General features: G+C 43.8%; 1 protein-coding gene across 1 annotated transcript in view; it reads left to right on the forward strand.

The window, feature by feature from the left end:
• Positions 1–12,990, forward strand: part of WIF1 (Wnt inhibitory factor 1) — a 162,542-nt gene that overhangs the window by 75,626 nt on the left and 73,926 nt on the right. Inside the window, exon 4 of the mRNA XM_088463143.1 lies at positions 1,993–2,133. Within this exon, the coding sequence (XP_088319269.1) occupies positions 1,993–2,133 (141 nt within the window). The remainder of the gene's footprint in view (positions 1–1,992; positions 2,134–12,990) is intronic.

Below are 12,990 nucleotides of genomic sequence, written 5' to 3' on the forward strand. Positions count from 1 at the left end.
AGATCTTTTAGAAGAACCCAGGCTAGCTTCACCATAGAGAAATATCAGCATGTAACAGGCTTTTCCAAATGACACAGGCAGAAACAGACCCAGAAACAACACCAACACTGTGTCAGTGGATCAATTATAACAAATGTAAAGATAAAAGGGGGCGCTTGGACACAGCAAGAAATAAGTAAATACAATTAAATAATATATCAAATATATAAATAAACAATTCATAAATGTATATACTTATAGATGAGCACAATGGACACAAACAATGAAAGTCTAATTTCATAAATGATATACAGCTTTTTGTGGCCACAGATTAAATCATTTAAAATCCAGCAGCATGCATTATTAGAGAAGTTGCATAGGCTAATGAGTAAGTTAGCACTTAGCAGTATATTTGGCAGCAATGTGGAGTGAGATGGATTATGCAGCAAGTCACAACTTTATTTTACTGCGATTGCAGTGAATACACAGACCATCGCAGAGTGATTGACGGGAAGTGCCATTTGTGGGAGGTGACGAGGGGTGGTCAGCGAAATGCTGTTGCAGGGGCGTGCATAAATTATCCACTGCGATGCCCTACGCAGCTCGAAAGCTCAGTGAGTGTGCGATGAGGTTAGCAATTCCTGAGTAAGGTCAGAGCTTGTGCAAGTGTGAGTGAGGCTCCGATTGTACTTGATGTTACCGATGGTTTCGCAGTCTTGCTAAACATTATGGATATGTGTAAGGTAAGGTGGACACCCTTATGTTGTGCTGCAACAGCATAGCGATCGCAGTGGATTACCATATCATCGCAGTGTGACTGCGTGCGTAATCGCAGTTGCGATCCCTGCTGAATCAGGCCCTTAATCCCATTCCAACAATATGCAACATCATGCAAGCCTCCATTCACCCTTCCTCCTTTACCACTCCCACAAAACTCAGCTGTGTGCCAATCTTTTTTCTTACTCCTTGCAATCCAACATTCTGACCTCACTCAGTGGTGTTTAGAAATCTATCTACATTAGCAACAACCCTGCTTGTGTGTGGAACCTATAGAGAGTAAGCACTGTGATTACCTCCAATTAAGTTGTAGTACTTACATCCAATGAAATCACATGATTTAATGTAGATAAGATGCTTGCCTAAATCTTGTGATTGTAGACGGCATTGGGCTTGATTCAAAGGTGGATGTAGTGTCGATGTTGCACGCAAATGGCTGATGTCAGAAGTCTGCCTGTGTGTCTGAGTCGCGCATTCATGCTTCCCTATAGCCTACGTGCAGAGATACAACACATAATTGGACGCAGGGTCTGAGAATTTTAGCGGGTGTTCTTAGGAAGTAATTGGGGTGGCAAAGCCAACATGTGAGTGTGGCTGTACACGCCTGCGTTCAAAGACTCACTGCCGCTCACACAGGCGGCCATACACAGATGGAAGAATCACACCTGCCATAGGACTAGTGCACAAAGGTGCGCCCATGGTGTGACTAAATACGCACAGTGACGGAAATGCCCTGACTTAAGACACTGCATGTGGGCATCTCAGTTGTTTGAAAATCGGACACAGCATTAGCATAAAGATGCAGGCACAACTGCGGCAAAAGACGCAGCCGTGGCCACGCCCATTACTGAATCAGGCCCATTGTGTGACAAGTCACAGCCCACAAGCTGAACAGCACTGTATTAGACACTTACATTTTACAATTTTGGGAAAATAAGAAAATACATTGTGAACCTACTATGCGATTTTGTAATTTATGTTTTTACTAACATTATAAGTACATTGTACAAATATTAAACTAGGATACTATAGATAATACATTTTGATTTGAGATATTGTTATAGGGAAATGCGTCCATGAAAATTCTGAATACTGATGTATCTGCCCTATTTACCTAAAGTTGTTGGTTTGTAAAATAATGTGTCGAGTGACTATTTTTTTTCTCTAATACATTTTCTGTTTTGTACATTTCCATTTGCTATATTACTTTTGGCCAATTATGGTGTTTTGCTTTAGTTGTACAGGTTGGTTTTCCATGCCTTGGCAATCAAGATGGAGTGGCAGCCTTTGAAGTGAATGTAATTGTTATGAATTCAGAAGGCAATGTGATTCTGCAAACACCACAAAATGCTATCTTTTTCAAGACATGCCAGCAAGGTAAATGAATAATACACTCTTCATGATATTGTTAACAGCATTGCTTGCTAAACTAAGCCATTATTGGATTTCAGCTTTAAATATTGATTCGACAGTTATATGTATATCTAATAAGAACAGTTTTAGGGGCTTCTGTATAGATGGACTTACATCTGTTTTTTTGCATAATATACACTTCCACACTGGGTGCAGGAACATTCCCTTTGTAAACTTTTACATACTGTTGACGTGGTCCTCCTTATGCCTGGAAAAGAGGAATACAGGAGGGAAAGTGCAGACAATCAAAAGCTGAGTACAGGAAAATCACTTAAATGCAACACAATTTGAAGTGGACGCCTACACGTATATACACCTGTCTGCAGATGTATCTCCTGCAAATTCTGGAGAGCTGATGCAACAATATGTAATGATTATTACCAGAGGCACTGAGACTTCCAGCAGGCTGTCATCATCACGTGTCCCCCTCTGCGGGTGCGGCGTCCTCCACTGGTCCATGTGCGCAGCCAAGTTCGAGTGACATAATTGAAACGTCTGATCAATCCTGAAAAGGCATTTCCTGACTACATGACTGGCTGTGCCAATCGGTGGTACGGGCGCCCTATTTACTTCCACAGGAGCTGGCAATAAGTTGCCAGTACAACTTCTTTCCTAGATGCCTTAGTACTCCTGGTTCCCCTGTGCTTTATAGTGTATCCTGGTATCCTTTTGTGTTATCCCGCTGAACTTACACTGTGCTTTTCTGTTATCCAGCTGAGCAATCCTGCTAAAACTGCACTCTGCAATCCTGATATCCTGCTGGGCAATCCTGCTAAACTTGCTCTGAGCAATCCTGATATCCTGCGACAACTGCACTGTGCAATCCTGTGGTTCTGCTGTGCAATCCGGTTAGCCTCCTGTGTAATCCTGCTGAACCTGCACTGTGAACTTGCACTGTGCAATCCTTATATCCTATAGGGAAAATTTTACCAGCTGTACTGTGCAATCCAGCTGTCCTGACTGTGCATCCTAATATCTTATGGTGCTATCCAAGTATACAGGCATTGTGTTATCCTGATATCTTGTTCAGTAATGCATGTATTTGATCCAATATTTGGCTAGCAAACTGGAGAAACAAGAAGCCAATCAAGGCCAACTCATATAGTACCTACAAGACCTGTCTAATTATATGGATGCTATTCAGATCTTTTTAGCAAATCAAGCTACACCGCCTTTACATGTAGAAAAAAGATGTGGACAGCGCTTATAGACAAGCAATATATATTTAATATTAAATACCCATATGAGGACATCAATTGAGCATATTCCATAAAATGATAAAAAACTCAAAATAAATAAGATAAAATAACCGCTTATTTACCGGCCGGTATATCTATTTATAAGTAGTATTTTAGCATCTAAAAAGACAAGAAACTGTGTCATTCTTTTCCTACTCTCCAAGAACAAAGGAGCATTTGATAGAACACTTGATTATGGTACTTTGTAACTTCAAATTTAAATAGTCCAGAACTCCATACACAATCAACCCCTGGATTTCCCCTGTACCCCTGTGGTCCAGTCCAACCCTGGTAGAATGTGAAGTAAGTTGTCTAATTTGTAAACAGAGGAGGGGAAATAAGGCGAGAGGGTGGTCGGCGAGCTCTTATTTTGTTAATGCACGACTTTGTTAGTCGACACCAGCAGTTTGTAGCAATAAAATACAAAACTAGTAGTATCGCTGGTTGTTTCAATTACATGTGATACATAAAGTAAAATATGATACTGAATAGAATCAAAATGTTTAATAAATGAATTAAAAAAAGTTATTTCACTGTTTCCAATAATGGATGTGCACAGTTTACATATGACATTAAAAAGCATAGGATCTCACCCACAACCTCAAGTCCATAATAGCCTGTTCACATATGGCCCCTGTAGGGGACGTAGGAAATGCCAAAGGTGGTATAGGGAGACTGCCTGCTAGATAGAAGTCCTGGTTTCCGCTAGAGGGATGTCCCTTTCAAGATGTGTTGTAATATATCAAAGTGTTGGGTCCTCAAACCGTGCGGTATCCATAGGCAGCGAATGTCTGGCTGCAACCAGTGGCTGGTGTCTCCTTAAATAGCTTAGTCCTTACTGTCCCAAGGGCTGCTTTAGGCAAGGGTAGATGATCCAAATTAATAAGTCCAAAAAGTGGTAGGTAAGTTGAGGGTGATGATCCTAATAGAATCATAACGCGTTTCATTGCATCTAGGTGCAGCTTTATCAAAAGGAGCTTGTAGCATTTAGTAGGATTTCTCCAGGCATACAAGCAGAGTTAGGCAGTCACAGTTGTAACGTCAGTAGAATTTCTCAACGCATGTGTGCAAACAAAAGCCAGCAAGTTATAGCATTAGTGGTATTTCCCAAGGCATGCATGCAAAGTTAGGCAGTCATTTGTAACATTAATATAATTTCTTAAAGCATGCATGTGAAATAGATCAGTCACTTACAAGCCATAAAGAGCTCATCCTTTTAAACCCTTCCCTCAAAGCACAATCAAGATCCTCTGTCACTTGTTCAGTTCTGTACTCACGGCTATCTCTAGAGATGTAGGGAAGGTGTATACCAGCTGGTAAAATCACTCTCACAGTCCTTTACGCATTTCTCCACCTTTACAAATAATTAGCGGCTTCCTCAGAAGTGTGGATTGTTTGTTTCCTCTCACCCGGTTTTTAAGTCTTTTATATAAGCAAAAACACCATACATCAAAGTAGCAAGACATAAGTGTAAAAAGTCCAGTACAAATAAGGGAAAACAGTATATACAGTGTCTAACAGCATTTAAACATATTCCAGAGCATGTCCATATGCCTTTATATTATACAAGCGTTCATTTTTTACTTGGTTTAACCCAATATAGGGCCGTATTCAATTTGAGTCGTTAAGTCCGGATCGGCGGTAATTTATCGCCGATGACGTCATTTTCGCCTGTTTTAATTTTACCCCGTATCCAATTAGAAAGACTTTCCGCCTAGGCGGAAAGTTAATGCAATATAATAGGCGGAAAAGTATCGCCTATGAATAGCAGGCGTTAAAAAGTGCAGAACTGGTGTTTTGGGGTGCAACATTGCGGGAACCCCCGTGCAGCCTTCAGATAGTCCCCCAAAGGTAATCTGTGTCAAAAAACTAAAAAAAAAAACACTTTTGGACACCCCAAAAAAATAACTTTAATTTTGGGGGTGAAAAAAAAAATTGGGGGACAAAGTTAAAAACTAGCAAACTTGACTCGGGGGCGGGGGTCCCCAAGTATGCCCCATGTGTTTTTTTCATTGCAGCTGCTTGCGGCAAGTGGGTTTTCCATGTTTTTTTCAACTCACTTTAGCAACTTTAAAATATGCTGACCCCCATTTTCTAGTACCCCAAACCTGATGGGCATAGTTATTTTTCACAAAAAAATCTTCTAAATGCTCTTCTGCAGCACTTTCTTCCAAGCCGCATTTATGCATCTGCCGCGGCTATTACAAACCCCGACTTCCTTCAAGAGATAATAATGGGGGTACCCATAGTGATCCCCTATGTCTAAACATCTTTAGGGCGTCCCCTGGAATATTTCCCGAAAATTCCCGTTATGTCTCTACCTCTAAAAAAAACGGGATAAAGTTTAAAAAAAAAATGACATAGGTCCCCCTCCAAAAACCAAACCAGCCCCAGGCTTGGCAGCCAGTGGTGGTTTCTAAAAATACGGGGAAGAAAATGTGTAGGGTTCCACCATATTTTAGAAACCAACACCAGGCTGCAGGGACTAGTGCTGGTTTTAAATATAGGGGGCAAAAAAGACGTGGGGTTCCCCCTATATTTAAGACCAGCACCAGACCCAACCGGCCGGGGTGTAATGCTACAGCCCGGAGACCCAATCACGACTCTGTCCAAAGCATTAGGAACTAAAGGAACCATAACTGATTTAATGAGCCATTCGCAGTTTCACTGTACCGGCCATGTGTACTTACACGTGCATGGCTTAATCTTTGAGACAAGCATATGCTACTGGCAGGATCAACCAGGTAGCTCTTGATTCACGCCCAAGCCGGTTAGCGCAAGCCGGTGATCTCGGGGGAGTCGGGGAAGCCCCAAAGAAGGGTCCCCCCCTCCCGAGCACCCCAGGCTTACGCTGAAGCCCAGGGCTCTTCCCCATACCCCTGGAGCGGTTGGGTCTGGGGGTAATGGGGGTGGCCAAATAATGTAAGACTATTGTACTTTACAGTGGAACTACAAGTGCTAGCATGCCTGCTATTTTGCACTTGTGGAACTACAAGTGCCAGCAGACATGCGGCACTTGTAACTTCACTGTAAACTAAATAGTTAAAAAAAGACAAAACACACACACCGTGTCCAGTATAACTTTATTACACACACCTACCCATTCACACATACTTACCTATACCAGATGGAATATCCATAATGAATGGCCCTGCAAAAAAGAATTCATACTCACCTATATCCTTGGAGCGATGGGTATGGCCCCCCATTACCCCCATACCCATCGCTCCAGGGGTATGGGGAAGAGCCCCGGGACATCTTTAGGGGGGTCCTACAATTATTTCCCAAAAATTCCCATTTTTTTTCGCCAATTCAAGTATCGCCGGGTCCCGTTTTCGCCTAATTTGAAATTGAATACGGGGATACCGGGCACGCGCGCGCTACTTTAACGCCTACAAAACAGGGGAAGTCAGCATTAAGTCCAGGCCGCATTAACGCGGCTCTGCTCAAATTGAATATGGGCCATAGACTGAAACATAAACACAGATAATGAAAAGTAAATAAATAATAACTTAAATTAATAAATTAAAAGAAAAAGAGTGTCCTACACTCACCTGCCAGGCAACGTGATAGGAGGTTCACCCAAGAGGATTTTAGTTTCATACCACTGGGTCAGATGCATGCTATGATAAATCTGGGGTTGTGTCAATAAAACTCAGTTTCTTCTTCAGGGTCCATAGGGCTCCACAGGGAGACAATGGGATGTAGGTGGTACTTGGAGGACCGGACACAAACAGCAAAGTTTTTTTCTATCCCAGGATGCACCAGTCATTCCACCAATACCCCGCCCACAGCCTGAAGGCAACTCAGTTTCGTTAGTGTCCGGCAGGAGCTGGTTCGCCGTTAGAGCAATGAGGCTGCTGTTAAGCAGCCCAAGCTTTATTTTTATGATGTACTTTTATTTTCATTTTTAACACAGAGCAAGCAGCGCTAGACAGTCCTCTGAGCATCTGCACTGCTGTTCCATCACCCCTCCACGGCGCCACGACTCCAGCCCTCAGCTAGATACTCTCTGCATGGCTCCAGGGAGACCTAGCTAGCAGGGCTCCTCGGGCCCAAGACTGCATTTGGGACTCAAAGGGACAGGTCTCCGGGAACGCTGGGTCCGGTCTCCCTGTATACCTCTGTGACACCCCGCCAGGTAGGGTAGAGTTGTTAAGTGAGGTTCAGGTATCTTAGTAGAAGGAATAGATGGTTGGTCACACTCTGTATTAGCTATTATGAGGGTTATCTTCACAGCAGCGGAGGAGTTTTATTCTTCACCCAATGAATTATGCCAATTAGTGTCAAACAAGACTATATTTATTGACAGTACTAACCCACTAACACTGCTGAAATAATGTTAGGGATATAAGCCCTCATTCAGAGGCGGTCGCAAGAAGTGATCACTCTCTCTGAATGAGGGCGGCCACTTTTTTTTTTTAGTGCGGCCTCCTGGTCGCTAGCTAAGCTGTGGGTTACCACCCACAGCTTAGCGACCGACCAGGTTGATGGTCACGATGGTCAAGACCATCGCGACCATCGGGGCTTGCGACGAGACCCTAAGGTTGGGTCTCGGCAACCGCAAGCCCTAAGAAGCTTCCTGCTCTGATCGAGCAGGAAGCTCCCCACTGACATCACTGCTGATGTCAGTGCGGCCGCTCACAAAACGGCAGGCGTTCACTTGGGAACGCCTCCATTTGTGTAGCCACCCCCCGCCCCACCTACAAAATGGGGCGAGCCACCGCTTTTGTAGTGAGCTCCAGAGCGAGAGAAATTCTCTCTCGCTCCAGGGCTTGCGCAGGGCAGGGCCGGGGCGTGCGCAGGTCCTTAACATCGACCTGGTTGCGAGCGCTCAGCTCTTGTGACCGGGTCTGAATGAGGTCCTTCATTTCAATACATTTCAACAACAAAAAATACATGCAAAGGTATTTCTGGGTAAGTAACATACGCTTAGCAATGTAGCAAGGTTTATTGTACAGGAACTCGGCAAGATAAAAAGTTTTCTTCAATTACCACCTGTTGGATCTATGTGATCCCGAGGATATAAAACTGGGGTTCTGGACTATAGACAGACAGTAATTAGTTAGACAATGTCTAGATAGACACCAGCTGTTAGAAAGTTAATAAACAGGGATAAAAGTTCAACACAGACAAAAGTCAGACACACTAAAGTTAGACATGTAAAAAGTTTGACTGGTACAAAAGATTGACAGGGTCAAAAGTTCGACATGAAAAAGATCGACACAAAAATGGTCGACACGTTTTCATGTCGAACTTTTGACCCTGTTGACCTTTTGTACCTGTCAAACTTTTTACATGTCTAACTTTAATGTGTCTGACTTTTGTTTGTGTCTAACTTTTTTCCCTGTCTAACTATTGACTGTCTAACATCTGGTGTGTATCTAGACATTGTCTAACTAATTACTGTCTATCTCTTATACCACACCCATAATTTAAACCACATAAGCGGTTTACCTAGATCGAACAACTAGTAGGTTGGAGGGAACAGGAACAATTTTAAATAAAACCGCTAAAGGACTACTATAAACATGAAATTTAGTCAATATACTTTCTAGTACAATTACCCAGCTGGATCTGTAGAGGTGGTGCACATACGTTGCAGATCTGATTCTCGCATTGTGTGTCCAGGGGAAGTGTCTATTAGATGTCCCTGCGGAGGGGCTGGAAAATCCCAAAACTGCTGGCTCTGTTTGTGGCTAAGAAATTATTCTTAAAACAGTTTTTACTATCTCTTTTACTATCTCTTTTCTGCCACCACATGACACTGTGAAGAGTTGCACGTGGTGAATCACTGTAATATGAGGACTGAGGGCCTGATTCAGACCCGCTCGCAAGCGCATTGCGCTCGCAAACGGGTCGATGGTGGCCCAGTATGCACGCGCAACCTTCACTCGCCACTTTGATCGACAGCTCGCCCTGTTTTGTGGGCGTCCCTAATGACATCACTTGTGATGTCAGTAGTGGACTTCCGGCTCTATTAGAGCTGGAAGTCTACTCGGCATTGCGAGTGCTGAGACCCTACCTTAGGGTCTACTCGCAATGCCGATGGTCGCGTTAATCGTAACCATCTCCTGCCCACTCGCACTAGCTGTGGGTGGGCACCCACAGCTTAGCGAGCAGACAGGAAAATAAATAAATAAATACTCCCCGCCCTGATTCAGAGCATGCACTCGCAAATAGCGAGCGGCTCTGAATCAGGCCATGAGAACGATTCTGTGACTTGAGCGAGTCTCTCAGTACAGTATTATTGGCTGCTTTACTTTACTAATGCTGTCCTAGGAATGGTTGTGACTATCCTGTTTATTCAGAGACACTATTGCTTGGAGAGATGAGCTATTCTCTGCTGTGAACGCTGGCTGCTACAGTTAGTGATGAGCGGTTCGGATTCTGAGGAATCCGAACCGCTCCGAACAGGTGGAATCCGAGTCCACCCGAATGCAAGTTCAGGTGTTCCCGCCTGACTTGGATTCCACCTCGAGGCCGAACGTCACCCGGCCGGCGTCGGATTCTCGCGAGACCTCACGAGAGCCGGGTGACGTTCGGCCTCAATAAAAGGCACTGCGCCCGGCTGTAGGCGCCATTTCGCGTGACTGTATCAGACGGAACAGTCACGCTTAGTTAGTTAGTGATAGAGAGGGGAAAAGTGAGACTAGAGTTAGATTACAGTTAGAGAGAGTAGTTCTTGCCACTGTGTGCTCCGTGACTGGGCTTAGCCCACTGTGTGTGTATTATACAAGCTCCGTGACTGGACTTAGCCAACTGTGTGTTTTCATATTATACAAGCTCCGTGACTGGACTTAGCCAACTGTGTGTATTATACAAGCTCCGTGACTGGACTTAGCCCACTGTGTGTTTTTATATTATACAAGCTCCGTGACTGGACTTAGCCAACTGTGTGTTTTCATATTATACAAGCTCCGTGACTGGACTTAGCCAACTGTGTGTATTATACAAGCTCCGTGACTGGACTTAGCCCACTGTGTGTTTTTATATTATACAAGCTCCGTGACTGGACTTAGCCCACTGTGTATTATACAGGCTCCGTGACTGGACTTAGCCAACTGTGTATATTATACAAGATCCGTGACTGGACTTTTATTATACAAGCTCCGTGACTTGACTTAGCCCACTGTGTGTATTTATAATATTATACAAGCTCTGTGACTGGACTTAGCCCACTGTGTGTATTATACAGGCTCCGTGACTGGACTTAGCCCACTGTGTGTGTTATATAAGCTCCGTGATTGGGCTTAGCCCACTGTGTGTATAATACAAGCTCCGTGAAAGGGCATAAGCCCAGTGAGTGCATACAAGCTCCGTGAAATGGCATAGCCCACTGTGTCTATTCTACAAGCTCCATGAAAGGGCATAGCCCACTGTGTCTATTATACAAGCTCCGTGACAGGGCATAAGCCCACTGAGTGTATTATACAAGCTCAGTGAGAGGGCATAAGCCCAGTGAGTGCATACAAGCTCCATGAAAGGGTATTGCCCACTGTGTCTATTATACAAGCTCCGTGAAAGGGCATAAGCCCACTGAGTGTATTATACAAGCTCCGTGAGAGGGCATAAGCCCAGTGAGTGCATACAAGCTCCGTGAAAGGGCATAGTCCACTGTGTCAATTCTACAAGCTCCGTGAAAGGGCATAAGCCCACTGAGTGTATTATACAAGCTCCGTGACAGGGCATAGCCTACTGTGTGTATACAAGCTCCGTGACTCCAGTTCATAGTGATAAATTAATATGGATCACGAGAATGAACTGAGAGGAGATCATAAACACCAAGCAAATGCCAGCATTGCAGCGGCTGGAAGTCCATCACTTTCATCTAAAGCTGATGCTCAAGGGCGTAGAGGCTTTAAAAACGTAGGGAACCTGAAATCAAAAAATGTAGATTTCACAGAGGTAAAGACAAAAAAAACCCCTTAAAGACTACTACTATTGCAGAAAAACAGAAAATTGGCAACATACCATTCACCACTCAGACTCAGGCTTTGCCCTTTATTTCTTAGTGGTGGTTCTGCAACTGTCAGTGAGGCATCTTGTGCCTCTCATAACGATAAAAGACCTTTTCAATCAGACTATAGAAGTGTGAAAAAATTTAAAACCAATAAGGCAGTAGATCAAACTGTGTTTTTTGAAACACAAATGTCAGAAATCCCTGAGGAGAGTCTAAGTGGGTCCACGAGTGGCATTGCTATGTGTAAGCCTGACCTTTCAGAGAAGCCGCCCTCCACAGTTTCTTTTCCATCTGTAGTTGTGGGGATGAGCAGTATTGCTGAGGACATAGAAATTGAGGATACAACCCTGGAATTGCAAAAGGATGAGGGGAATATATGTGCAGCTGACCTTGGCACTAATGAGGATGTTGAGGATGAGGATATTATTTGTATAAGTCAGGCACCAGTGGAAGCAGTTCTTGGCCAAGATAAGAAGGCCATTGCCATACCTGGGCATAGAACCAACAAATCCACATCTTTTGTGTGGAATTACTTTTACCCAAACCCTGACAACGTTTGTCAAGCTATTTGTAGCCTCTGTGAGACCATAGTTAGTAGAGGTAGGGACGTTAAGCATCTAGGAACCTCTACGCTATTACGTCATCTGCAGCGAGCTCATGACAGGTGTTTGATAACAGAAACTACTGCTAAAAAAATAACAACAAGCAGTCCAGCATTAGCTAGATGCCTTCTCTCTACTAAATCCCACCACCTGCAATCTCCGCCGACAACACCTTCCTCCTCAATATCCTCAGGAATGATCAGTGGTAGTACAATATGCAATTTGTTAATGCTAAGTCACGGCGACTCCTCCAATTTCCTGGACACATCAGAAGAAACTGAATCTTTGAGCGCTAGACCTGCTGCTGCTGCTGCTGGTGGATCTTCATCCCAGAAGTGGACCAAGAAAACTACTAGTAGTATACCAAAAAAACAATTGACTTGCTTCCCCTTGCAAGAGATTAAAGAATCTCTTGCAAGGGGAAGCAAGTATGACAGCTCTCACCCTGTCGCACAGCGGATCACTGACGCCATGACAGCTATGCTAATATTAGATCTGCGTCCAATATCCGCAATTAATGCAGTGGGATTTATACAGTTAATTGAGGTCATGTGTCCCCGGTACCAAATTCCATCTCGGTTTCATTTTACCCGAAAAGCCATTCCTCGGCTGTACCAGGACGTTAAACAGAACCTAATTATTGGCCTGCAAAATGCCATTGTACCCACTATCCACTTAACCACAGATATGTGGACAAGCGGTAGTGGACAAACTAAAGATTACATGACTGTGACGGCCCACTGGGTGGGTGAATCACCTTCAGCAGCAGCAGTATCTAACAAACAACACCAGCTAATTCAGAGGCAGGCAACTCTGTGTATCAACCTCTTAGAAAAACTAAGAGATGTCATAGAAACATGGCTTACCCCACTACAAATATAGTGAAAGCACAACAACTTGGTGAATTCCAACACATCCCCTGTTTTGCTCACACAATAAGCTTAGTGGTGCAGTGTTTTTTAAAAAACGACAGGGGCGCGCAGGAGATGCTGTCTGTGGCCCGAAAAATTTCGGGACA

Source organism: Taudactylus pleione, unplaced genomic scaffold (assembly GCF_031769625.1).
Source record: "Taudactylus pleione unplaced genomic scaffold, aTauple2 ptg001327l, whole genome shotgun sequence".
Lineage (NCBI taxonomy): Eukaryota > Metazoa > Chordata > Amphibia > Anura > Myobatrachidae > Taudactylus > Taudactylus pleione.